Source organism: Microchirus variegatus, assembly GCF_963457635.1.
Source record: "Microchirus variegatus genome assembly, chromosome: 14".
Lineage (NCBI taxonomy): Eukaryota > Metazoa > Chordata > Actinopteri > Pleuronectiformes > Soleidae > Microchirus > Microchirus variegatus.
Genome location: NC_139815.1, coordinates 25,223,896 through 25,235,517, shown reverse-complemented (window position 1 = coordinate 25,235,517; position 11,622 = coordinate 25,223,896). Strand labels below are relative to the sequence as shown.

Here is an 11,622-nt window from a genome sequence, read left to right as displayed (position 1 = left end):
CAAAATAAGCTCCACGAGCCAAACGAAGCCGAGTCAACCTATGAATAGAAGTTTTGACAAAGCGAGCCGAGCACCACACTTGGCAACTTAATCTTCATAGTTGCGGTCCTCTGGGGTGTAAACACCAACATAAGTAATATTTTTGGTGTAACCTCAGGAAAACTGTGTCATGGTGTTTGGTCGGGAACATTTATAAACAAAACAGGAGAGAGGTCCACTGCCGGCTGGTGGGAGAAACACCACAGCAATGTGGGTGATTTAGGAGATGTTATAATTTGTTTTTTCTGTGTCTGGTTCACACAAAAATATGATAACATTTTGAATAAATTTGGGTTTATTGTGGTTAGCTTTGTAGGAGATGACATATGCAACTACAAGAAAACAACACAAGTGTACTTATCAAAGATTTAGTGATTGGCAAACCTCAACTAAATGTTTCTCCAAATGAATAAAAATAAAATGTATAAATAGTCATAAATGTATGTGTGAAGTGCACTTTTAGAGTGTTTATACCCTGATTATTTAATAATTATTAAATAAATGTAATGATTTATTTGTGATATGGAGCAAAGAAACCTGCAAATATTCGCGTTTAAGTTGCTGTATTTTGTATTCATTCTAAAAATAAAATAAATAAAAAAAACACTCAAAACAGATGAATAAGTTGTCAAAATAGTTGACAATTCATTTAGTAATAAATTCATCGTTTCAGGCCTAAAGAAAACACATTGTACAATTGCAATGTAAAGGAATAACACATTGATAATTCGATAATAGTGTGTGACGAATATGAAATAAAAAATGTTATGTAAATGTTCAATAAAAAAACTAGGTTCTTCCACTAGGTTTTTTCCATTATCATAAAAAAAAAAAAAAAAAAAAGATCATGAGTTAGAACAGAGAGGCGGGGCGAGGGCGCGAGGAGGGCGGAACTGCGGTGACACTCGCTTCTGATTGGCTGCCCTGGGATTTCCACGGAGCTGGAAGTGTTTAAATATCCAATCGGGGCGCTGTATGTAGTATGTGTAGCTGAGTCCAGGAACTAACAGCCCTCTCTCGGTGAAGACAGCGTCGAGCGACACCTCGTCTCCGCTCTTACTTCACCCAACTCAAACCCTCGCTGCCATGGAGGAATCCAGTAGTTGACGTTTCCTGTTGCAACCTTCTCTTTTTAAGCTTTCTTCCCGTTCCGTCCCGTCATTGTGACCATTCGGCACCGACTCGATTGAAGTCTCGGCGATTTTTGATTCTATTTCTCTTCACTCGACGAGATTCTATCCACCACCCACCGGACATCATGAAGTACATCATCGGCATTGGCGGGTGAGTAGGACGGAATGAATGGGCACCGCCTCGCAGCTAGGCTAAGCTAACGGGCTAACGGGGCTGCTAGGCCCTGAAAGCCAGGCACACGTGGAGGATAAGCGGTCATGTCTCCGGCAGCTGTGTCGCTGTTCTTTCACCGTTTTTTTTGCTGTTCGACTCATGTTCGTGTTAATAGACTAGTTATACCAAATGTTTACCTTGTGCTACATGTAAACAATTAGCTTAAACCCGCCAGGCTAATAGATTTAGTGGAACGATAAAGCTCATGCAGTGAATTCAAGGGTTGACCCGCCCTAAATGCACCTGACATACATTTTTATATATGACGAAAATATTAATATTTTTCCATCATTTAATGACGAAAAATGTTCGTCTAAATGTTTAATGGCTGGTCCCAAGATGTTAAAAAATATATATTTAGTACATTAGTTATTGAGCTCATTAATCGACCTTTACTGAATAATCGATGATAAATAATAATAGATTAAATCAATAATCTTTGCAGCCTTAGTAAGTGTTAGTTGCTTTGTAAACAAAGTGGAAAAATGACTACGTGACTGTTGCATGTAATGGAGAGAATGAATGGAATTCGACCAGGGCTGCATCTACTACTTTGGTCTATTTAAGACGTCCATGGTTGTCCTGGAAACTATTATGATCTTTAATGGTTTGTTTTGTACACAAATCAAAATTAATTTCTTTGCCATATAGAGCAAAATTCCCATGTAAGAAGCTGGAAAAACGGAAGGAAAACAACGTTCAAAGCAATTAATCCATTATTAGTAATGGAGTACATCTCGTTGCAGCCCTAGACTTGACATAAAGACGATCTGTCACTGTAGTGTGTGTTCAGTGTTGTATATGATGGTTTGAAGTATTGGTCTTCATCAACTGCCACTCACTTCCCTTTTTCTTATTACTTTTGTTCCATTCAGAGTCACCAATGGAGGGAAAACCACCCTCACCAACAGACTGGTCAAGAACCTGCCCAACTGTTGTGTGGTCCATCAGGATGACTTCTTCAAGGTGAGACGCGCACACTTGGACACACTCAGAATTTTGCATTTAGTTTACCAAAGGGGACTGTTTTTGTGTTGCATAAGTTAGTGGGTTGGCTGTGTTTCATAGATATAGCATGAAGTGGTGTTAAAAAAAAAAAACGCTATCAGAGCCTTCCATGTCAAAGTGTATCTTTCTTGGAACGTACCTGGGTACATTGTTATCAATGTATGTTTCAGCCCCAAGATCAGATTGAAGTTGGTGAAGATGGATTTAAGCAGTACGATGGTAAGCCTGGGTTTTTAATGCTGTATGTGTGTCTGCTCCTGCTGTAACATGGTGACTAATTTGTCTGCATGTCATACAGTCTAACATGAATACTGGTCACGTGTGTGTGTCTGGAACCTTCATGTTTGTTTTCCTTTTTTCTATTCGGCCTCCTTCATCTTTCCTCTTTGATTTCCTCTACAGTCATCACTGCCCTGGACATGGACGCCATGATGAGCACGATCTACGCATGGCTGGACAATCCAGTGAAGTTTGAAAAGTCACACGGCGTTAATAACACCCTGGATACAGTTATCGTCCCCAAGTCTGAGCATAAGGAGGAGGAGACCCACATCCTTATTGTTGAGGGCTTCTTGCTTTACACCTACAAGTAAATACACACATTCTATTCCTGCTCAGTTTGTATTGGTGTGAAATAAATGGGACCGTGTAATCATCAAAATGTATTTCTCTGTTCAGGCCTTTGATCGACGTGCTGAACCAACGCTACTTTATTTCTATCCCATATGAAGAATGCAAAAAGAGGAGGTGGTAAGTGCTTCACTGTTCCTAAACAATTTAGTCTGGTATATTGTTGTATTACCGTTTGGTTAAAATTGCTGCCGTTTCTCTGTAGTGCCAGGAACTACTCTGTGCCAGACCCACCAGGCCTGTTCGACGGTCATGTCTGGCCCATGTACATTAAGCATAAAAACATCATGGAGGTATCAGATGTTGATGTTGGTAAGTTTGTGCATTCGTTTACACTCGTTTTCCTAGTGTTGTCTCTTTTATTCACACGGATGTCACATTAATAAAATGTGTTTTCTTGCTATTACAGCGCAGCTAGATGGAACCAATTCAAAAGAACAGCTGTTCAACGTCGCCTATGGTGACATCATGAATAACATCCAGACGACTCTTTAATAAAAGGTATATCGAATCGTTAAATTGTCCAATATTATTTATTTTTTTCAACTATTATTAAATTTGGACATATACTTAATTATTTCTTTGTCATTTCAGGTCGTGTGATCAGCTAAAAGGAGCATATACTCAGCCTGCAAGCACAAGACCACCTTGCCTTAAGTTTCAAACCTAGCAGCTTCATTCAGCTGACTGCTATGAGTTCCTTTTACATGTATTTTATTTGTAAATGTTTAATTAACACCATTGGGTGCTGGTATGATTTTTTTTCTATCCGCCGTATTTATTGCTTTGTTACAGCCAACACTCCTTAGCGAGCTGATGGATTTGTTCAGAGGATGGGTACATTTGGTTGCCTTTTGTCAATAAATGATCCTCCTTTTCAACCCACGTGTTCTTGTAATTACTTCATAGAGAGATGACGTCAATACCACCACTGCTGCGCTAAAGGCCTGCTAAATAAATAAACACGAAAGTGTCAACAAGGCCTTGAAGATGTATCGACACACTGATAAAAAAAATAAAAAAAAACACACTTCTACGCTGACGTGTTCACTATGGGCCCCATTCAAAACGCTGCCAAGTCAGGTGCAGTGAGAAGGCAACTTTCACTATCTCACTCCCAGTCCGCAGTTGGTGTGAGTGATAAAGCAGCATCACCCGGCTAAACCTCATGACCTCGAGTGAGAGTGTGAAGCTTGACTTATCTAGTCGGACACTTCATGTTACTTTGACATCAGTATGACTATTTTTAAGGTCATTTTTGTGTGGTTTAATATAGAGCAACGGCACTAAAATTATACAGTAATGATCCTTGTGCACTTTTCATGACGCTCATCATCTCCTTACAACTTTTAAAAAAGACCATATAGTGAAAAACAAGAACCCTTAAATGTATTTATCCATGTACATATTCTTATAGAAAGTCCAAAAATAGGCTTAACCCCAGCAGCACTTGGTCCCTGTCAACAACTAGAAGGTTGGGGGTTCAATCCTAAAGCAATGCCCACATTACTGAATGTATCCAATCAATGGGTGTGAATAAGTGAATTCCTGGTGATAAATGAGGAGGAGGATGTGTCCGGAAACCGTAACATTTATACCAAATGAACAATAGGTTTTTCCCCCACCACTCCTCACGGTTAAAGACGGAGAATGTGACAGCACGTCAAGCTCTATGAAGCTAATTGTGACTTTGAAGAATTTTCAGGGGAACTTCAGGCAGAATTCTATGAAAGTCTTAAAAAAAATTGTGTGTGTGTACACGTTTTCACTGGTTAAAATGAAATTGTGACTCATTAAATGTCTACTTGAAATGAAATTCAAAAATAATATCAGGAAAGTTTGCCATCTCTGGAAAGTGGATCCTCACCAAAAAAGTGAGGAGTATAACCCTACAAATGCAAACTGCAAACAAACAGTGACCTTTTTAAGTGGAAAAACCCCCACACAACTCTATCCATATGTGCAGTTGGTGCGAGTCTGCACTCGCTGCCACGATCCCGCATTAGACACACACATTAAAAAATGTGTGTTAGTACAACATGAACTTTCCTGTAAAGGAAAAGTACAGCTGACATTCAGAGAAGTCTGGGAGTGACTCACTGAGTCATGGGTGTGTCAGGAGTAAAATCACTTCCACACCAGTTTTATTTTCTTCACTCCAGCTCCTGCCAACGCACACATTTCATGTTACTCCACATATGCGAGGAAGTAGGTTAGAGCCACATATGGACTGGATAAAGAAAGCTTCTTTTTGACCTAAATATGGGAAATAGATTTTTTTTCTCTCTCTCCTTGTGGCTCTGCATGCAGCTTCATGCTGTTGGGAGTTTAATATAATTCACTGTTGTGGCCTTGTCTGTGTCTGTGATTCACTGACACACGTCAACGACGACGCACAGCACAGACAAAGTGGAAACGTGATCTGTGAAGCACATGCTTTAATGAAGAAATACACGGTGCGTTACTTAGACTTTGCAGCTGATGTTTAATTGATTACTTCTGAAGTGATCATGTCGTCCTCAACGTTCATGTCGTCCATTATCTTCGGACTGTTCGGTCACGGGCTTCATATATTATATGCATTAAATTTTTCATTCGTTTTGGTTTTTATTTAGATTTGATTTCTTGTTTTTTTTTTAATTAGTTGGTTTTAATTCATTTTATTTTTTGCAAATGCTTGGTTTTAGTTAAATACATACACTTCATATAAACTCAAAAGGTGTATATGTATGAAATACATTTGCAACTAAACACATTTTCGCTAAGATTTGAGTTAGTTTTGTAAATGAAAATTTCAATTTTAGTTTTCATTAACTACAATAACCCTGCTGCACTTGAGTGTAAGCTAGATGTATTGTGTTGAATTCCCAACTATCATGTCAGTATTCTGCAGTTTGGTTTTGTCATTTAGTCAGGCTTCCTTCTTCTTCAGAACCACAGGTGATGTGGACACAAGACTTTTCAACAAACAAAGAGATCTTTATTCTTTATGAGTCAAGTGTCAATTCCAAGCGCTGAACTGCAGAGGACAGATGCTTAGCCTCTGCATACACACTATGGCAGGGGTCTGCAACCTTTAGAATGAAAAGAGCCATTTTTGTCCCCTCTGCACCCAAATAAAATTAATCTGGAGCCGCAAAAAAAACCAGTTTGTTCCTTAAAATGAAGATAAAATCACATGTAAAGTCGATACCCAACCTCTAAAGTGGAGAAAAACGACTTGAAATAAAACGATTTTGTGTAGTTTATGTCTGAGGAAAACCTGCCTGGTGTAAGTACATGGATCTAAAGATGGACAGGACTTCAAATGTGAACTTCATGACTCCAGACAAACAATATCAAAACACTTTTATTCACACCTTTATCTTGACAAAAAAAGTGTGAAAAACACGAGATGTTTTGTTCTTCAAAGCTACAAGGAGCCACTGCAGAGTGGCTGAAGAGCCACGTGAGGCTCTAGAGCCGCAGGTTTGCAGACCCCTGCACTTCGGTCAACAGAAGATCGAAGAGGGCAATGCTTCGGGTTAAGCCTCTAGCTTCTGTAAACTCAATTATTGGGAATTGTGTACCTAGTTACAGTGTTTGTATGTGGACACAAACTTATAGTGCATTGTAAACACTGTGTTAATGTGTGTGTGTGAGAAAAAATAGCATTTGTATATAGCAACGGCTCTCATCAATCGTCGTTAACAGTAGCTCATGATATGCTTAGCTTCAATGTCAAAGATCATTTTGAGACTGTGTTAATTTCCTCAAAGGTTAGCAAACTCATTTTACACCAGGTGTCACTTCACAGAGTGTACGAGCTGCTCGTTCCGGACTTCAGTGTGAGAGATAAGCAGTTATATAACCTTGAGCAGGGCCTCTCATGGAAAGAAAAAACTCCCAAAAAAACAAGACTATCAGGTCTGCACTAAAGTGTAGCTGCATATGTTTCCCTGACTTCGATTCTCTCTCTGGGAAAAGGTACAGAAAAACTCAAAAATGTTGAAGCTACAAACAATCAGAGGTGCAAAGAGTTCTGTAATATTTATAAGAACCACTATTTTTGATAAAGGTTTGACTTGAGTACAAGTAAAAGTACTGGTCTAAACATCTACTCAAGTTAAAGTAAAAAAAAAGTAGCTTGTTTAAAATGTACTCTTAGTTACTTTTTTAATAAGGTTCTTTCTTGTGTCGTGCAAAAAGGACAAGGGACACAAATCTCACATGAACTGTTTTTAATTAAAGGCAAACCTTTACAAAATAAATTGCTGACGAAATAAAATATGTAAACACAGAATGTCCTCATCATTCACCTGTCCTTATGTCCCCATCGTTCACATGTCCTCATCATTCACCTGTCCTCATCATTCACCTGTCCTCATAATTCGCCTGTCCTCACCATTCACGTGTCCTTGTGTCCTCATCATTCACCTGTCCTCATAATTCGCCTGTCCTCACCATTCACCTGTCTTCATAATTCACCTGTCCTCACCATTCACCAGTCCTCATCATTCACCTGTCCTCACCATTCACCTGTCTTCATAATTCACCTGTCCTCACCATTCACCTGTCCTCATAATTCAGCTGTCCTCATAATTCACCTGTCCTCACCATTCACCTGTCCTCACCATTCACCTGTCCTCATAATTCAGCTGTCCTCATCATTCACATGTCCTCACCATTCACCTGTCCTCACCATTCACCTGTCCTCATAATTCACCTGTCCTCATCATTCACATGTCCGCACCATTCACGTGTCCTTGTGTTCCTCATCATCCACCTGTCCTCATTATTCACATGTCCTCACCATTAACCTGTCCTTATGTCCTCATCATTAACCTGTCCTCATCATTCACCTGTCCTTATGTCCTCATCATTCAACTGTCCTCATCATTCACTTGTCCTCATCGTTAACCTGTCCTCATCCTTCACCTGTCCTTATGTCCCCATCGTTCACATGTCCTCATCATTCACCTGTCCTCATCATTCACTTGTCCTCATCATTCGCCTGTCCTCATCATTCACCTGTCCTTATGTCCTCATCATTCAACTGTCCTCATCATTCACCTGTCCTTATGTCCCCATCGTTCACATGTCCTCATCATTCACTTGTCCTCATCATTCGCCTGTCCTCATCATTCACCTGTCCTTATGTCCTCACCATTCATTTGTCCATATCATTCGCCTGTCCTCATCATTCACCTGTCCTTATGTCCTCATCATTCAACTGTCCTCATCATTCACCTGTCATTATGTCCCCATCGTTCACATGTCCTCATCATTAACCTGTCCTCATCATTCACCTGTCCTTTCTGATGTATGAATTAATTTTTTTATTATTCCGGCCAACATTTTTACTCAGTATCTTATGTGATTTAAAACGTAGCTAAATGTGGTAATTCCGAAAAAAAAAAACATATTCAAGTAAAAAAAAAAAAAATGTCCATCGCTGTAAGCTTTCTTTCAGAATTTGCGGTTCTTGCAGAAACTACGTTCGTGTGAACCCCTTGTCCTCACATACAATACTTCATGGATGAATAGCACGGTGGTGGTGGTGAAGGACATGGTCCTCTGACACCCCTAACAGCCTCTGGACTCCAACGAACCCTGCATTTTCCTAAACCACGCTGGCGAACCATGCTGGGGTTAGAGAGGCTGCAGTACTGGCTCTTACTGGACCTTGTTTATGTGTGTGAGCACGTGTGCGTCTGCCTGCATTTCTGTCTGCATGGGTGTACGTGTGTTTGTGCTCACACCTCTCCACAGTGCGTCCAGAAGGCAGAGGAAGCAACAGTCTGCTGCGGTCGACTTAAATAGAGCATATAAACAACACTATAAATCCTGCCGTCAGACCTCTGAGTTCCTCACACAGTCGCTGGCCGGATTACAACATCTGCACCTCACGCAGGTCAGACGGGACACGTCCAGGCAACCACTAACCACCCTGGCAGCAGAGGTGATTCTGTGGCTGCCAAACTCAAAACTATTTCTTTGTCTCACTCACAACTTTGCAACGTGCCCTTTTAAAAATATTCCCTACAGCTTTCCTCTCTTACCCAACGCAAAAAAAACACCCAATTTAATCGAGTCATCCTCTCCCTCTGCCACACACTCTGCTCTTCAAAGCCTCCTTCTTGTTGTTTCTATATTTACTACGTTTACCACAGTCAAAGAGGAGCCTGTGACACCAGACATTTGTTCCATAAAACCCTCCTCTGCTCTGACAATTGGATGTTGTCGTAACAAGTTGATTTGATAATGTGACCTTACAAAAAATCCAGAGTGGACGCCGGAGCTGCAGGAGGAGGTTTTGACGCTGCACCTGTGGTGGTGGCTGATGTCAAAACAGCTCGGAAAAAAAATGTGGCTCGCACGCTCTGTCTGTGTTTACTCTGAGTGCAAGTCCCTTAATAAAAACCTTGTGCCACAGTGCAGACACAACACGGCGCTCCGTGACCCGTGACATAACATCACTATCGTTCAAACAGTAGCACAACAACAACATACGGTATCAGTGTTTTTGTCACATCAACCTTTTTATGTGAACTTTCCCCCTGAATATTTATCTCTTGTTAGATCTTGTGTTAACTCACTAAAATCATTACTGTGTGTAATATTTTTCGCTATGTCACAAAGCGTAATCGGAAATGATTGCAAAACCATAAAGTCCATAGGCTAACCTGGAAAATGAAGCCACTTTAACTGATTAATGTGCTCTCTGGTTGTTCATAATAGTGATAATATAATAATAATAATAATGATCATGATGACTGAATGAGTGATTAAAGTAGTCAGAAAGATGCTTTATTTAAAGGTAAATAAGTATATCATTCTCATTCATTGGACGAAAACTCATAAATAAATAAAATAATAACACTGAAGTATATCAGCAGGTAACAATTTACGGTACAGTAACAACTTCATAATATATTTTCAATATTGAAGTAATATTATGGCAATACAATCCTATTTTATAGCAATTTCGAGCTTGATAATAATATCAATGGTAATAGTGTGGTAATAAGGACATAATATTACAGTAATATCGGCTACTATGAGTGTAATAACTCCAAATGAAATCTCTTCTTGAATCAAATCATGAATCGAAATCGTAATTTAAAGTTAATATGTATTGTCCTTTATGTACCACACACACATTTGCCTTTTGCTATTACTTATAAATTATTGTATTACTATCATATAACTTCCCTATTACAAAAAGATGACCACACTATTATTATATAGTAACTGTACTGTGAAGTAAAGTGTTACCAAACTGTCAAATATTGAGGATGTTTTGGGGCGGGTTGTTCGTCCAAAAAAGCAAAGAATTGACGTTGATAACATGTGAAATTGTGAAATTTTTGCTCAAGGTAGAAATGATAGGATTTTAGTGTCAAAAAGGAGACGTGTGTTGACAACGTTGGAGGTCATCACTCTCCGGCTGCACTATAGTTTTATCCAGTTACTTCTACGGATTGCACAAGTTTAAAATAAATCCATAATAGAGTTTTGCAGAAGAAAAAAAAATGTGGTGGTCGTGTAGTAAACTGTTGTGCTGTTGAGGCAAAGAAACATAATTACTAATGTCTCTCCCAGGCCCACTTATCCAGACTTGCGTATAAAGAGTTATATAAGACGTGCTCGAGAAGGGAAAGTCACTGTCACTTTGGTCGAAAAACACCACAGGGAGATATGTTTTCCAGAACATCCGTTCCACCTCTTCACATGTGTGCATGAGACACTACCAGAGCAACCAAATGGTACAACCTGAGGGAAATAATAACATGATGCAACCGTGCTAAGTGTGGGCCCCGAGGGACCATATCCTGTTATGGTGGCTCTGGGAGAGGCCTGGTACAGACCAGTCTGATGCTGACCACAGCCACCCACTCCTCACCAGCCTGAATCACTGTTTACTTAGACAGGAAGGCCGCCCGCTATACAACATCATCATCATCTGCTGCTGCTCCAAGTCTGTGACTCGCTTGTGGCTTTGGGGCGAAAGGAGGGGGGGGTTTGTGTGTTCCGCGACGGCCAAGTTTCTAAAAGTAGAGACAAGTCAAAAACCGAGCGCTTTGGAGGAGCACGGCCCAGCCCTCGGAAACCGCTGCTCCTCAGCGCCGTCTACCTCTGAAGCCTCACACAAACCTCCCCTTCTCTCCATCTGGAACAACAACAAAAGATCCCTCTTCAATCAAAGCTTTAAACGCGATTCTGGTGGTGAAATATTACAATGGCACAGTGTGAATACTCAGGAAAAAAGCACTTCAAGCTTCAAGTCGCCTGTGACATAAGGTCAAGAAGAAAAATAGTAAAGGTTAAATAATAAAAAATAATTCTTTTAATAAATCCTTAATAGATGAATGGATAGAAATTAGGGATGGGACATAACTCTTATTTATACAAACTTCACATGTTATGTCGTTGTCGTTATGAAGTCAAGTTTGTTAAAGGTGACATAGAGTGGTCCTGTTGCACATATATGTTAGTTATGGAGGTCTACTTACATACATTAACTTGTTTTTATGGTCAAAAACCTCCTAGTTGCTGTAAATGAGCCGATAGAAATCCTCTTTTCTGACGGTGTATTTCTGCTGCGAGATTTCAGAG

The 11,622-nt window shown here is 39.9% G+C and overlaps 1 protein-coding gene across 1 annotated transcript; it reads left to right on the top strand.

The window, feature by feature from the left end:
- The first annotated feature begins 1,036 nt into the window (after positions 1–1,036).
- On the top strand, positions 1,037–3,905 carry mibp2 (muscle-specific beta 1 integrin binding protein 2). Its single transcript, XM_083901061.1, has 8 exons — positions 1,037–1,323; positions 2,262–2,352; positions 2,565–2,613; positions 2,797–2,983; positions 3,073–3,144; positions 3,230–3,336; positions 3,434–3,525; positions 3,619–3,905. Exons 1-7 carry the CDS (start codon positions 1,298–1,300, stop codon positions 3,517–3,519), a joined length of 618 nt encoding a protein of 205 aa, XP_083757187.1. The 5' UTR covers positions 1,037–1,297; the 3' UTR covers positions 3,520–3,525; positions 3,619–3,905.
- The last annotated feature ends 7,717 nt before the right edge of the window (positions 3,906–11,622 follow it).

Bases quoted from the DNA above. Each gene is read 5' to 3' on its own strand.
- mibp2 (XM_083901061.1), top strand. From the start codon at position 1,298: ATGAAGTACATCATCGGCATTGGCGG. The intron at 2,614-2,796 runs GTAAGCCTGGGT...TTTCCTCTACAG, and splicing joins TGGATTTAAGCAGTACGATG to TCATCACTGCCCTGGACATG. The intron at 3,337-3,433 runs GTAAGTTTGTGC...TTGCTATTACAG, and splicing joins GGTATCAGATGTTGATGTTG to CGCAGCTAGATGGAACCAAT.